The sequence below is a fragment of the Sitodiplosis mosellana genome, unplaced genomic scaffold, assembly GCF_009176505.1.
Source record: "Sitodiplosis mosellana isolate CC-2019 unplaced genomic scaffold, AAFC_SMos_1.0 Smas_scaffold_30, whole genome shotgun sequence".
NCBI classification, from domain to species: Eukaryota; Metazoa; Arthropoda; class Insecta; order Diptera; family Cecidomyiidae; genus Sitodiplosis; species Sitodiplosis mosellana.
The window spans coordinates 1466355-1481359 of NW_022595272.1; the positions used below are offsets into that span (position 1 = coordinate 1466355).

Genomic DNA, 15005 nt, shown 5'->3' on the forward strand with positions numbered 1-15005 from the left:
CGCACTGTTGTGTGCCACGGCTGCTGCTGTTGTTTAAAACACAGTAGAACGTTCAGCAGTTTCCAGTTCGGCTACTTGCCAGAAAGTCTTGACTTCTGTTACCAACAACTCACCATTCATTCATTCCACATCTAGCGAGCGCACTAGCGAGCGAACCCGAAGTTTTGTGGTAGCCTGTCCGTGTTATATTCATTGTTGTTGTTGTTATTGGACTTTATTTTTTTTTTATTAAATTATATTTTGGTCGATCTTACGTTTCACCAGTGTGAGCAGTAGTTAATTGTGCACAGAAGCGTTCGGAAGTTCAGTTTATTCGCCTGTTTTCGAACATTTAAAATATTAATGATAAATAATTCATCGATCGCGCGAATATTTGTTGGAAAATTATTTAAATAAATTGATTTTTTTCTGACGTCGAAAAGTGTTCATCGGATTTTATTTTTCAACTTTGCCTAACTGCGCAATATTAATTTCCACGTTTTCCTGAGAAAAACTAATCCACAAATTTTTGATGTAAGTACACATTTCGTTCATTTTTTTATGGTAGAAAAATAGCAGACAAATTATTTTATTGGATTTTTGTGATTGGTTTTAAGGGCTTTTAACTCGAAAAAAGTGTGTTTTAAATCTCAACTCATTTTATTTGGTAATTCTTCCACTCCACTTGTGCTTTTATTGATTTACTGGAAAAAAAAATTAAAAATAGAATTTTGCACAAAGTCGCGCATAATTTCATAAATGTTTTTTTTCCTGCGAAATAGTTTGGACATACCGAACTGAAAATTTTCTTGCTCTCGTCGGCCACACGTAGTAATAGCTAATAGACGACTTTCCTTTCGAAATTTCAACAAATTTTTTGTGGAAACTGTGTGAATGCAATAAATGCTGGCACATTTAATTTCAACATAAATGAATATTTAACTAATTTGCCGGTAACTCTTCCCTATGCGATCGTATCTACTTCTATGTGCAAAAATCGATATTCGTCACAGTAGCAAACAGTCTATGAGCGCTTTTCGCGCACAAAAACTGTGATGTATGACAACGAGATCGTATTGATCATAATCGAAATTATTTTAATCATGCGGTTGGCGATAAACATCGCATAAAGTTTCATCATGCGGTTTTCACATTTCTAAAATACTTTCATCGCATAAAATAGTTGATGACTCACTTAAAATTTATTGGCCCATACGGTCTACGTTCCATTTGATATAACATTCAAATTTTTGTGAAAGGCGAAACTAAGCTATAAACATGCGACGATTATTCATGCAAAATCATATCGAAACTATTCCATTTTTCTAACGTTTCCAAAATGATGATGCCTAATGAATAACATTGGTAGATAAACGTGGCAAACCCTATGCAAACGACTTGAAAAAGACACACACGTTAAAAGCTACTGTGAATATTTAAGCCAATCAAATGTTAAGTCGATATCAACAGCAAGAATACAATAAAGTTTCTGTTCACCTTTTTGTTCACGTGTATTTTTTCGCCCAAATAAGGTGCTACCGTTTCGCTCGTACCGCCCTTGATACTTCAGTGTAGAGTCAATAGCGTATTGAAATGTGCCGTCGCAATGCGCAACTCATGCATGATTCGTTCTTCACTCCATTGTTTGCGTTGAACGAAACACACATTCACGACGTTGAAACACGCATAGTTCTTCAGCTCGAATCGTTAATACTGAAACAGAAATCTTTTTCATTTCAATGTGGATTTCTTCAAGGAAATATGTTCAGCTCGAAAAAAAAAATCCAGAAGCTTTTCAAAATTATCTTCGGCGCCTCTTCATTCTAATTAGAAGATTGCATTTAATTTCATAATATGCGATCACTTTGCTGCACGACAATGTTTCAGGCGCTTCGTCGCTGCAAAAACATTTTCTGCATCACACTTCATCGAGTTCTCTTTTCAATGCAACGCTTTTCCAACAATGTAACAAATTATAATGAAAACACCGGCGCTGCTGCTCACTTTACCTTATGTTGTTACAACATAATAATCTAATGTTTCGTGTTGCTGATTGGCGGCACGTTCCGTAGACTCTCCACACACACACTTTTTCCACACTATTCGTTTTACCATCAAGTATGATTGTTCTTTTTATTCGTTCGTTCATTCTGTTCCGTCGTGTAATTCAAGCCAGTGGGTCTGATACACACACACCGGAACATATTCAAGCACAGAAGCATTGCGTTGCAGTAATTGAGGCGATAACGTGCTTGTAATAAAATCCATTATGAAGTTTCCAGTATGTGGTAATTGTTTGGACGGTGGGTTTTCGTTCTTGTTTTATTTATTTTTTGTTCAATTTTGTTTCGTTCTTACTGCCTTCATTTTGCCGGCTCGTTTTTTTGTATATTTCCATGCCACACATACACAAAATTGCCGATGCTTGAAGCCACCAAAGCACACGATCAATACGAAAAGAGACGGAACGCTAGTCACTGAAGTGTGCTCAACAAGAGTGTGTAACGCTTAATTTATGTTTACACACACAATACATACCCATATTTCGACGACGAACAGTTTTCAAACACACACTGGCTACCAGTGTTACATCGATCAACTGGACGCCACGATCAACGGCAACTCGTTGTTTGCTTGGGCGATTTGAACTCTGCATTGAGAATGCGCACGTGAAAAACAAACGGATCGTTCAATAAAATTGCGCATGCCAAAAGCCAAATCATGTTTTAAATTACCAAAATCGACTGATTAACCGTTTCGGTTTGATTTTTAGTATTGAATTTTATTTGGAGCTCAATTTCACGTTTCTATAAAAAAAAATTCTATTTCAAATTCTTATGAAATTCTATGATGATCGTTTGCAACCCACACAACAATCGAAGATGCATGTCACACCGAGACTCGTTCCGCTGTTGTTTTTAATTTATTAGTAAACAATAGTGTGGACGACTTTTTGAAATAAGCAGAAAGGCAATCAAAACCATACGCCATCGAAAATTCAGTTCAAATCTGAAGAGAAATGAAAACGACACACACTTGAAACATGCCGATCATTTGCGATCGATGTGCCTCACGGCGGCGCATAACACATTGAGTCACACACAGTGGTACTTAATTACTGATTGTGTCCCGGTATCATTCGCTTTATTCTCTTTCTCCCAATTTTATTTGACCAAAGACAAAAAAAAAAAAACAATATTTTATTCTTTTATTTTGTGCTTCCCATCGCGTTAAAACAACCGAAAGCCCCAACACAGAGAGAGAAACAAAAAAAGCGCGTCTTCAAATTGGGAAGCGTATTTTTCTTTTGGAATATCATAAATATTTATTGCTCTCAAAACAACGTTCGTATATGAATCCACTTTTATTAGCAATAAAATTTGATTTATTAATCGGTTTTTCATATTTGAATGAATTTGGTGAATTGATTTCGTCTACTCAAAATGAGAGCTGCACAAAGCGAAACCAACGTGTGTTTTCCCGTCTTTGTTCCTATTCACGGTGAGGCGCTAGTTTCATAGATTTTCGATTGCGCTTGTTTGTTCTTTTTGTTGTACCGATTATGTTGTTGAAAAACGATGATGTTGCAGCGACAATAAATACAAACACACACTCTCTCCCTGTGTCTCTCTATCGCTGTCTCTCTCGGGGCGACAGGGTTCGGTGCAACAGAAACAGGGAGATCAATGGTGCAGTGACATTGGAATGCGCCGAAGTGAATAGTGCGGTCAACAGATAACAATATGCATATATGCGAGTAATTCGATACAAGTGATCGTGTGTGTCTGCGCCTTCATGTTAGAGCCTAGCGCAACCAGTCAGCGCGCAAGCACACACGACACAGTATAGTTTTGGGTCATTTTCGAATCCACAGTGGGTATCCACATTCTTTGATTTCGTGATATTATATCATTTTGTCAAAGGCACGGCCAATATCGTATGCAGCGGGCTCGCGCACGCCTGATTTTTTGTGTGGTGTGTCTCGCACCAGCGAGAATGCGCATACGCCAAACATATTCCGAATATTATGTGTTGTATTCAAATTTACGGGCCGAGATCAATGTTATAGATAGCATAAATATGATTGGTATTTTTTCGTTATAGTTCTGCGATCATTGCGATTCTATTGCCGTTTTTTTTTCCCTTGACTCATTCATTCTCCGGTGACTCCAGAACATTTCTAAAACAACGATCGAAAAAACAACGGGAAGAGCTGAGACCAGAGAAGAAGAAGAAAAAAAAAAACGTCGACTGCAAAGCAAATTAATGTGAAAAGGGTGGACCGACGTGGCCAAATTCTTGGAAACTTTCCGACGATTTGAAGTACGAAATATGATTTGTCGCTATCGCATTGCGCACACCAATGATTGAACGATTTTATTTGGAATACTGAACACACGTCGTCGTCGTCGTCGTCGTCGTCGTCGTCGTCGTCGTCATCGTCGTCGTCATCTTCGCACGATTTGGTTGCATTTTTGGGATTCCGTCACAGACGACGCATTGTGCATGCATGGAAAAAATAAATAGCCAAACGAAAAGTATAACAAAAAAAAAGATGAAAAAGAAGATTCAACTGCATCGTCAAATGCTTCTTTCCTTTAAATTTCATATCTATTACTATAATCAATGTGTCGAAATCCGGCTGGACTCGCTAATTTTACCGGAGTGAGAGGAAGATTCCATGGCAGGTCCAAATGCGAATGAAACAAATAACCAAAAATTCGGTTGGAAAATTCAACAATATCTATCATTAATGTGATTATCGAAGGAAGAGATGAAAACGAAATATTGAGAACTAAAGCGATCTCGACTCGACTTTGATGGTTGGTATGTGTGTGTGTATTCGGACAGCGCATCCTCTATTCGATGCCGTCGCATCCAGCAAAACCGTACGCACCATTAGTTAGGAGGATTATGTCTTACGCTTTGGCATTTCTGTTGTTTAGTCAACGCATACCTACGGACAATTATATGAATTTCCTTTTTTTGTGAAAATAAATATTGCTCACACAAACTTCGTGCAAATGAATGTATCTTCAATGCGTGCGTACCTTTCTCCCCTGACTGCATTTTGACTCTATTTGACGAGTTTTGTGCATTTGTTCGTAGTTCGTTTGTTCTTAAAGTCGTTGTTGCTGTTGCCCATTTTCATGTTTCGGCCGTTGTTGATCAGTCTTAAAGAGCTCCCGTTGACACGGCAACAATTAGGCGTGAATTGATGTAGGTTCATGTGTCTTGTTTATCTCTTATTTTGCCAGCCCCTTTGTTCCGGCCAGAAGAGCATTGAAGAAGATGTAATTGCTGAACAAAACAAAACACACACCCGCATTCACATCGACGTATGGCACCCCTTTGCGCATAATCTCAATTCAATTCACCATTCAATGTTTGTTTTCAAATGGTCAATTTGGTGGAGAATAAAAGTCAAGCCAAGCCAAGCCAAGCCAAGCCAAGCCAAGCCAAGCCATTCTTGCCAGTTTCAATTGCATTCGAAATGCAATTGTTTCAAGTTCGCTTTTTGTTGTACGTTTGCCAAATAGACGAAGAAGAGATGAACATTTTTAATAATAGCTATCCAATTTCAAAGGTGTGATCGGATGATTCCACAGAATGTCAAAAAGCCCAAATTGATCAAGGTATTCGATTTCAAAGAGAGTGCCGAAAATAATGTTCAGAGCTTCGAAAGATATTGTCTGATATTGTAATAATTGTCTCTAAATCGATTTCGTGCAAACCACAAAGCGTTTTTTGATCTCCAGGTAGAAATCGTTTTACGATGTGTCGGCGTCTAGTGCACTTTTTTTTTCTCTCTTTCACTGAGCAGATGCAAGTGATTGAAAGCGATAAAATCCGATTATTGGTTCGAGTTCAAAGCGCCATTACAAAGGCATATCATCGTGCAATACCATATGTGCTCGTTTCACAAGCACAAAATAAAAAATCATAACTGAACACGCCGTCGTAATCATCGTTGACATCGTCTTCGGTCTTCGTCGCCGCTGCCACATAATTCACAGCATAGATAAAATCCAAAGTTATGATAAAAAACAAACATGCATTTCTTTGAATGGGGCACTCATCTTATCCATATCACGTGCGAGCGTTGAACAAACGATAAATATTACCAATGACTAATACGCGACGTCGACTACGACCATGACAGCATTCACACACACACACACAATATTCCGTCGAACGATCACGATGAGTGTCAATATTTTTATTGCTATACATTAAATATTTACATGAGCCCAAATGGTATATCGGAGTTCATTCGACGACATAAATCTCGTTATCTGGTCAAAATTTGATTTACTCAACGCTTGTTCTTCTGAGCCAGCACACTCACTCACTAACTCACACACATTGGAGCACGCACGTACAAGCGACAAGAGGAAATGAAAATTCACTAAAAACAAATCGTGTAATATTTTTAAAAGCCCATTCATGGTTAGAGCCAGAACCGAAGCACATAATATACTTATAATGTAGAACATGTTGTGAAATGAACGAATTTTTTTTTTGTTCTTTTTTTTTTGCTAATTTCTTTTTATGCTTTGTCCCTTTTTTCTGTTTCATATTTTTTCATTCGATGTTTTCATTTTATTTCTCTTATTTCCAGACTACGGTACAATTGTCAAACGTCGTCGCGTCAGTTGATCACAACAAAAAGAAAGACAAAAAAACCATTGAAACATCGTTTTATTCGTTTGCAAACGGCGCACAGTCCCAACGCGAACGAAACAAATAAAAATCATTACAATACGGCTTAATTCAGCACTTCATTGATTTTGTTTCGTCAACATACAAGAGATTACAGCAGTATATTTGCGGCAGTAAAGTGAACACACAAATTCGGAAAGGAGAAACCAAAAAAAAGGCAACAAAACACTTACACACAGGAAGAGTCATCGTTGAGTCAGAAGAAGAAGAAGAAGAAGAAAAAGTAGTTCCAAAATGTTTACCGTATTGAAAATTGAGAGCGATGACTTTCGTCGTAAAATGCGCCCAAAATGCGAATACGTCTGCAAATATTGCCAGCGAAGATTCACGAAATCATACAATCTGATGATCCATGAGCGCACTCACAAAAGCCCAGAGATTGCCTTCTCGTGCGAGGTGTGCGGCAAACATTTCAAACGTCCGGACAATTTCCGTCAGCACAGGTAAACACTAATGAAATTTGAATTCAATTAATTTATCACTGTTCAAACCATTTTCAATCACCAAAGTAAATAATTTCAACGAATTTCGATAACGAAATCGAGAAAAAAAAGCAATTCAAAATGAATGGAATGAGACATCATGACGTTTTGTATGGTTCGAAAGTGTGTTCGCAATATACGCAATATACACACATTGTCACACATGTTTATACTGATTGTTTTATGTCAACGCGACCGATTTATTTGCAACTTTATGATTGGCAATAACTTATTCATCGGCAAACCGCTAAAGACCCCATAATGCACGTCGCTGTGCAAAGACCGAAAATGTGGTTTTGGAGACATCGTCTGGCACACATGCACAATGCACATACACACACAGAAAAACTCAACATCATCATCATATATGTTCAATTGGCGTTAATAATTGTTTCGCATTTGTGATCAAACCCAAAGACATGTCGCCGAAAAAAAAAATCCGACTTTTTCATTTGAAATTTTCATTTTTGCGAAATAAAATGCATGCGGTTTATTCTCTCTTTCTTCGCCAAAGAAGAAAAAAAAAACACAAAACTCCGAACAATGACCACATTTGTTTGCATGGCGTACAGCCACACAATAAACAATTATTATTAGTTTGTGATGAAAACATTTGAAGCTCTGTACTGCTCAATTTTCGTTTCCCTCGGTCTCGCTCACCTTTTGTTTATGTATTCATCTTCGTTCATAATGAAATTTTCGCATATCATTCGGTTGGAATCACAGCTTCCTATGGAGTCGCATTTAATTAAAATGAAAAATTAATTTTGTAAACAATGAAACAACGGCACGATGATAAAGTCTTCACGATAGGCGCCATAGTACTTGCTCGTGGCTTGTATCATAATTTACTTTGATTTTTTTTCGCTCTCTCTCTCTCTTTCTCTCTCCTTCTGCACACTTTAGTTCTCAATCGGTTCGTTTTTTTTTTTTCGTTGTGAAAATTATTGTAATTTTTATTCGGTCGCGCCGCAAGCTTCTCCCCTTCAACATATTGTAAACCATAAAACATGTGTCAAATGATGTCCATTCGCATTATTTTATATTCTTGAAATCATTGTGGTGAGATCATATTGATATCATTAGATGTTAACCGATTTTTTTTTTTTACTAATAAAACCAAAAGTAAAGCCGATAAACAAAAAGATACCGGGATGAAAAAAAAAAGTATGCATAAATATATACGAAGAAGCGGGTGCATGAACGCGGCATAATAAAAATGCCAATCTGTTTCTTGCACCAGCGGTACATCTTCCTACATACTTTTTTTTTTCTTTCGGCGATCTTCCACAAAATCGGTATTGAAGAGTACACATTTTTTTTTTACACCTAAGTGGATTTAAGGTAAACATCACCAAACAAGCTTTATTTCTCTTCTCTTGTAGATGTAGTCAGTGTGTTTGGCGATAAACTCATTTAATAGATTACACACACAAAACAAAACAAAAAAAAAAAATCAATAAACATGCAAGCGCAAAAGCAATACACTGATGGTGAGGGGACAAAATCAAAGGCAGCAGCGAATTGTATTTTAGATGTCCATATTATTGCAGCTGTTGTCTTCCATCGTATTTGAAACCTAATAATCAATACACATTTCTTTCTCTATCTCTCTTCAAAATAATAAAACAAAACAAAATAGAAAAACACAACCAATAATTTGTCAATTGAAAGATTGCTAGTTTTTTGCCACAAAATAGCATACACTTACTTCCATTTACCAGACATAGAAACAATAATCGAAACTATTCTCTTTTCGTTGTTGTAACTAAGGAAAAGAAAATAGATCAAAAGACAAAAAAAACAGTATACACACAACATGCAGAAATGATAAGCTAATAGTAGCACTTAAGCGCACTCGGAATGCAATTACTCAACTAATTCCATATCATTTTTGTTGCGATTAAGAAATCGTTTTTATTCCACCAGACACGATCCAAACGATCTATATTAAGTGATGATCAATCTAAACAAACACCTTTACTAATTGCATTAAACAATAAACGGTATTCAGAAGGGAGCTCACACACACAAACAACTATTGCACCAACCATACAAGCACTTGATAATTTTGGTTTTCGAACTTATGACAGAAATAAACAAGTCGTCTTGTTCTTTTGGCATTTCACAAAATTTCTAACCAATCCAAAACAGAAAAATTCACCTCACATTTTGGTTAATAAATTACTAACATTACTTCAACAACAACAAAAAAAACAGCAAAGATAGAGGAATGAGCTGGATCTCACATCTAATGAATTTCTAATTTGAGTTTTGTGTTCGTCTCAAGTCTCTTGAAAAAGAAAATGACAGAAAAAAAACTATAAACACTCATCAAAATTCGGCGATTCATTACGACTCTTTTTTTTTCTCTTTTTCTTTTCTTTTTGGATTTGTTATTTTCTTTTTACAGAGCATCGCACCTCTACTCATAGATGAGCTTATTAATGCGCAAAACAAAAAACGATCTTGAGGCAACATTTATCCGCTACACCTCAATTCAAAAAAAAATAATTTCGTCTCCTCCTTTTCGCATCCGCATAAATGTAACAAATTATCAAATTTAAAAGAAAGAAACACCCGTTTTGTATCAGTAAGAAGCTTGAATTGGCTTCATTTCGAATGGTTCTGCTAATGACTAATATAATCACAGCCAGTATCGATTTGGTTTGCCTACATCCGCATATATTCTTTTGAACACATTATTTTCCACCCCGATGAAATTCAGTGAATGCATGAACAAAAATGCTATCGAAGGATGTTGATCGATCGCTTCGGAAAAATGCTCAACAGGATTTATCCCAAATATAGACGGCAGTGTGCAAATCACCCAAATATTATTTTTTCGTTATGATCTTCAGCGTCGTTATTTCCACGATTTAAGAATTTAAAAAAAAGAACCACAAATGATTTTCAAGTTCCTTAAGCCAAGGAGGACATTGTATGTATTCTTTGTGACTAAAATTACCTTGCTTTTTGATCTGACATATGAAAATACGCTACATAAAAGTTGGATTTATTGATCTAAATTCAACTTTTAGCCCGGTAGCACACCGACCGCAAATGACATCGATTTCAATTGATTTAAATCAAATTAAATGCAAATTGAATGACGGTTGAGAAGCACGGTCCAGAATCGTCCACAAAATGATCCCAGTTCAATCCAGTTTCGCGTATGTGTGTGTATATTTAGATTCATATCAAAATAAATGAAAATAGTTCTGATATCCGTTTTATCACTTGTTCCCTCTCAACAACATATTTTTGTAGCTTATACGTAAATGAAAAGTTTTTCCATCACTTTGACCAAGTAAATGATGTTAAACCACCATAACATATGCGCTTGAGTGGTTCAAGTGCCTTTTGATTTTGGATTCCATTCTCTGAACAATAAAATAGAACGATAGCTGTGCTTATGAAAGCATTTCTTTTTTCGTCTTAAAATTTCATACACATAAGTCGTACTTAGGATAGATTCTAGTCTACCGCAGAAACGATTCGGAGAAATTCAAGTAACAACGAGGAAAAAAAACAATGCTACGAAATAAAAAAAAGGAAAAAAAAAAAAAACGAAATCGAAATTTAAATCATAATTTATGTACTAAGATTTAGATAATCTTATTTGAATATTTAATTACAAGCGATCTTAGTTTATAGTAGCATAAAGAAATTGTAATTTTAAGCATCCTCGATTTGATTTTAGGTATAGGCGAAAAAAATATCCGCTCAAACTATGCATTCAAAATGTTTTCGAAACAAATAGTTCTTTATTTCTTTGCTGAATTGTTTCTTCTTTACCTTAAGACGATAATCACTTTGTAACATGTCGAATAGATCAATGAATCCAAATTTCTCTTAATTTAACCCTTTATAAAAACATATATATATATCCAAATAAATATCCGAAAAATTCATTAATTTAAATAAATTACACGAGTTTTATTTCCTTCCATTTTTGATAAACGCAATTTTCCGTTTTACGAACGCAGATGTATTCGATGGATGATTTCTTTTTTTTTTTTCTTCTATCAAAAGGTTGAGGTTGCGGTATCATTTCAGAATCACTCAAGATATTGAGTATGCTTTACTAGTAAATGAGAAGGAGCGCACAATCAACAACAATGGTATATTTGAAAAGGTAAAACAAAATTGATGTTCATAATGTGCTTTAATAGCTCTTAAATTAAGACTTCAGAATGGTTGAATGGTAAGACTTTGAGCAGGCCAATTAATTTGATCGAATATTGTTGCTGAATGAAACAAAACACAACGAGCAACAAATTGAAACTGTCAAAGTCTTCCTCATGTGGGTAATATTTGCTTCAAGCGATATCGGCATTGCTTGAAACATTTCTGTAACAGTTGTCTGTTTCTTTATTAAATGTACGTAAGTATCATGAGAATGTGTGCGAAAAAAATAATAATACGAATTTGGACAAGACTTGCTCATACATGCTATATGTATGTCATGCTTGGAACCTCATACATTACTGTCGTTGTGAGTATCCGAAGCTGCTTCTTTTGCTGTCAAGCCGATGTTCGCGATTTAAAGATCAACGGCTTACATTTAAATGGACTCAACAGCCAAAAATTATTTTCAACCAACTTCGACTGATCTTTACAATTGAGCGAATGCGCTCTGCGTTACTTAACGACTTTTTGTATTTTTTATTAAAAAAAAATTTCGTGGCTACTTCTTGATATGGGTCATTCGAAGACTCCGTTTCGGAGTGAGTGAGTAATTTAGAATAATGAAATTACAGCGATTTATTTTCGAGAAGAAAAACGATGTGGAAGAAAACAAAAATAAATGCCACACGTTAATGTGTATAATGAATACGGGCTCTGTGAAAATTGTCACCCACAACGTTTTTGACGGATCGTTGAGCGAAGCTTTTGAAACGTAATACCGAACATATCATAGCATGTCATGATACCTTGAAGCATAGTCAATGATCAATCGAGATTGAAGCCACTAATTAAGTTGTTCGCTCAATGCATTGCTTGAATTGGAGTTCAGTTGCATGAAATCTGATTTCTGCTATTGATCCCCGGTCGTATCGTAATTAAAGCACAAAACACAGCTCCGTTTATAGAGAGAGAGGAGAGAGAGAGGGAGAGAAAAGAAAACGTGTACGCAACACTATTTCAACGAACATCGATTTTTCTGCTTCTTTGACTTTGAGCTTGTCTTGTCATTTCGGATTCGTTTCGGTATCAAGGTATTCGGTGGTTTTTTTGGTCTCGAAACACACCATTGGGGATTGGATTCCGGTAGATCAAACGTCAAATTATTTGTCACATCAACAATGTCATTTGGGTTTTTGTGAATTGATTGTTGTGTGTGTGTGTGTGTGTGAGGTTGATTTGATGTGATCATCGGTAGATTTGCTCAGCGCTCTCTGTACACGAGCGCCAGTTGTTACTGCGTATTTGCGCCACTCGCCGAGGTAAGCATTAAATTAGATTGGGAATTTGAGACTAGATTAAAAAGCCACACGTTGGTGAATAAAAAAAAAAAACTATCTGGAAAAGGTGTCGTTAGACCAATAACATGTGTTGTTGAGTTGTTTGTTGTTGTTATTATTTTTTCTCGCTCTTCTCAAAATGAAACGAAACCATATTATTACACCTAATCCATGTGTCTTATCGCGCGATATAAACCAATAAACACCGTTGCTCGTTAACACTCATTTCAATTCTCATACGACAAACTAATGAGTGATTTCTCAAATATTTCTTCATTCTATCTATTTCTTGTCGGAGTGAGTTCTCATCAACTTTGAACCTAGCTTCGCCGCCAAGTCTCACTTCCACTTCAGCGTTCGATTGGTGGAAATCATAACAAATAAAGCAATGAATCATAACAAATCAACGCACATCGGCAGTTCAAACACGGTTCGTGGCCCATTCCTGTGAGAACGTAAAAATAAACGATCATCAAATGCGATAACGTTTAAGACCTTTTCTGAACAAATAATGAGCAAGCATTGTTGTTATGGAATCCGGCGTGAAAATGAAATCATTCCATACTGAAACGCGGCTCCAATTGGTGGGATGCGTGGCCGTAATTTATGATTTCTACCATTGCAATGACATTCATCATTATTATCGCAGCGAAATGAATGATGATTTGTAAGGAAACATATTTAATTCAATAATTTGTTAAGTCATTGTTTAGGCGACAAAGACACACCAAGAGATAGAGTGACAATTGAGGTGCAACATTGACGGGGCACAAATACAATGGCAATCATTACCAATGTGTTTCGACCAATAATAATATAAAGTGAGACGATGAATAAAAAAAAGTTCAGATAGAGAGAGATGAATTATTTATGAATCGCATTTACGTTTTATTGAGCCAGTCGAGTGTTTTGAAAACGAGTCAATTTCGATTTTTTTGATCGACACACCGAATGAAAACACCACCTAACAAAATAAACATTTTTGAACATTTGATCTTTAAGCGATTATAATTTCATTTTGGTTCACGTTCCATGGAAAATGATTACATGTGATTTTGAGGCGGTCCGAACGATGGATAGGTGCAATGAATGCAGTAATTCATTCAAGTGCTTTTTTTGTGTGGTGATTATTGTTGTTGTTGCTGTTTTTATTGTCAGCAAATGCGATTGCATTCATTCCGTGCTGATGCCAAAGCATCGGGCGACGGCAAAGTTGCTTTGTTGTGTCGCATACATGGCATATTGCTTTCATGGCTATTGCGCCACAATGATATTCATTATGCGCGAGCATGTCAAGCATTCTCAATAGAATGAAAATATGATTCGAAATCGATCAATTTTCCTCACTTTTGGACAAAACGTCTACAAATCGACGCGATTGACGAGGAAAAAGGCGAGCCGCCACCTTTTCTTTTCATCGAACATCTCGCACCAAATAGAATACATTTTTCCAATGACACCAAAATCACGATTTATATACTCACAAATAAGCATTGTTGTCAATACGGAGAGTGAGAGAGAGAGAGAGAGAGAGAGCGGTTCATCGGTTCATCATCAAATATTGTATGCCACACAAAAGTGAAATGAAGTGGATTTATTGACCATCACTACACATATCGATATGATTAGTTTGAAAATTGAAATACTTTAGATCTTTAAGAGAGTCTATCATTAACTAGTCAATAGAATCGATTGTGTGCGTTAAAGCGTGGGTAATTTTTTTCCTCTGTCTATTGAAACAGAAATTCCACGACAAACGATTCGGTCAATTTTTTTTTCTGTTTCTTTGATAAACGTTTTAATAATGGAATTTTTTCTGTGGATTTGAGATGGAAAGAGAGAGTGAAAAAAAAAAACGTTTATTGATGATTTGCAGATGCAGTGGTGACGACGACGATTCGGTTACATTTTTATCGTTTCGTAAAACGAAGCTTCCAAGTATGACTTGCAAATTTCGTTCATTTTTTTCTCATTTCAAACCATTTCTTGTTCTCTTCGTATATACTCCGTATGAATAGTTGGGAATTTATTTGGTTGAATGGTTGAAATACTTTAAATACCATGACACAAACAAAACAAAAACTCTAGCATTTGCCCACAATTTGCTGTTCTAATCAATCGACACTTGGTGAAATCCAGCGCTTGTTCAACAACAAGAAGGCCTATGTTCCACTTATTGATAATCATCTGACATCTGATCAAGGGAAATATGTTTACAGCATTTTGTGTCTTTATGAAATTATGATTTATCATTTTTACTGGGAATGTGAAATACTAGAGAGAGATTCGGCTAACTTCAGACACAGACATCGTCTCACTTGGTGCGGTATGTTGTTTCGACCAAGCCGAACTA

The 15005-nt window shown here is 36.1% G+C and overlaps 1 protein-coding gene across 3 annotated transcripts in view; it reads left to right on the top strand.

The window, feature by feature from the left end:
- LOC129569261 (protein drumstick) overlaps nucleotides 1-15005 on the top strand; it is a 141439-nt gene continuing 126434 nt past the window's right edge. Inside the window, exons 1-3 of one of the 3 annotated variants that reach the window (XM_055447939.1) lie at nucleotides 1-513; nucleotides 6602-7145; nucleotides 9598-9648. In XM_055447939.1, coding sequence (XP_055303914.1) covers nucleotides 6937-7145; nucleotides 9598-9619 — 231 coding nt within the window. In that variant the 5' untranslated portion in view covers nucleotides 1-513; nucleotides 6602-6936 and the 3' untranslated portion in view covers nucleotides 9620-9648. Of the gene's footprint in view, nucleotides 514-6601; nucleotides 7146-8569; nucleotides 11113-15005 lie in introns of those variants that run through there. The other 2 variants (XM_055447937.1, XM_055447938.1) reach the window with 2 other exon arrangements.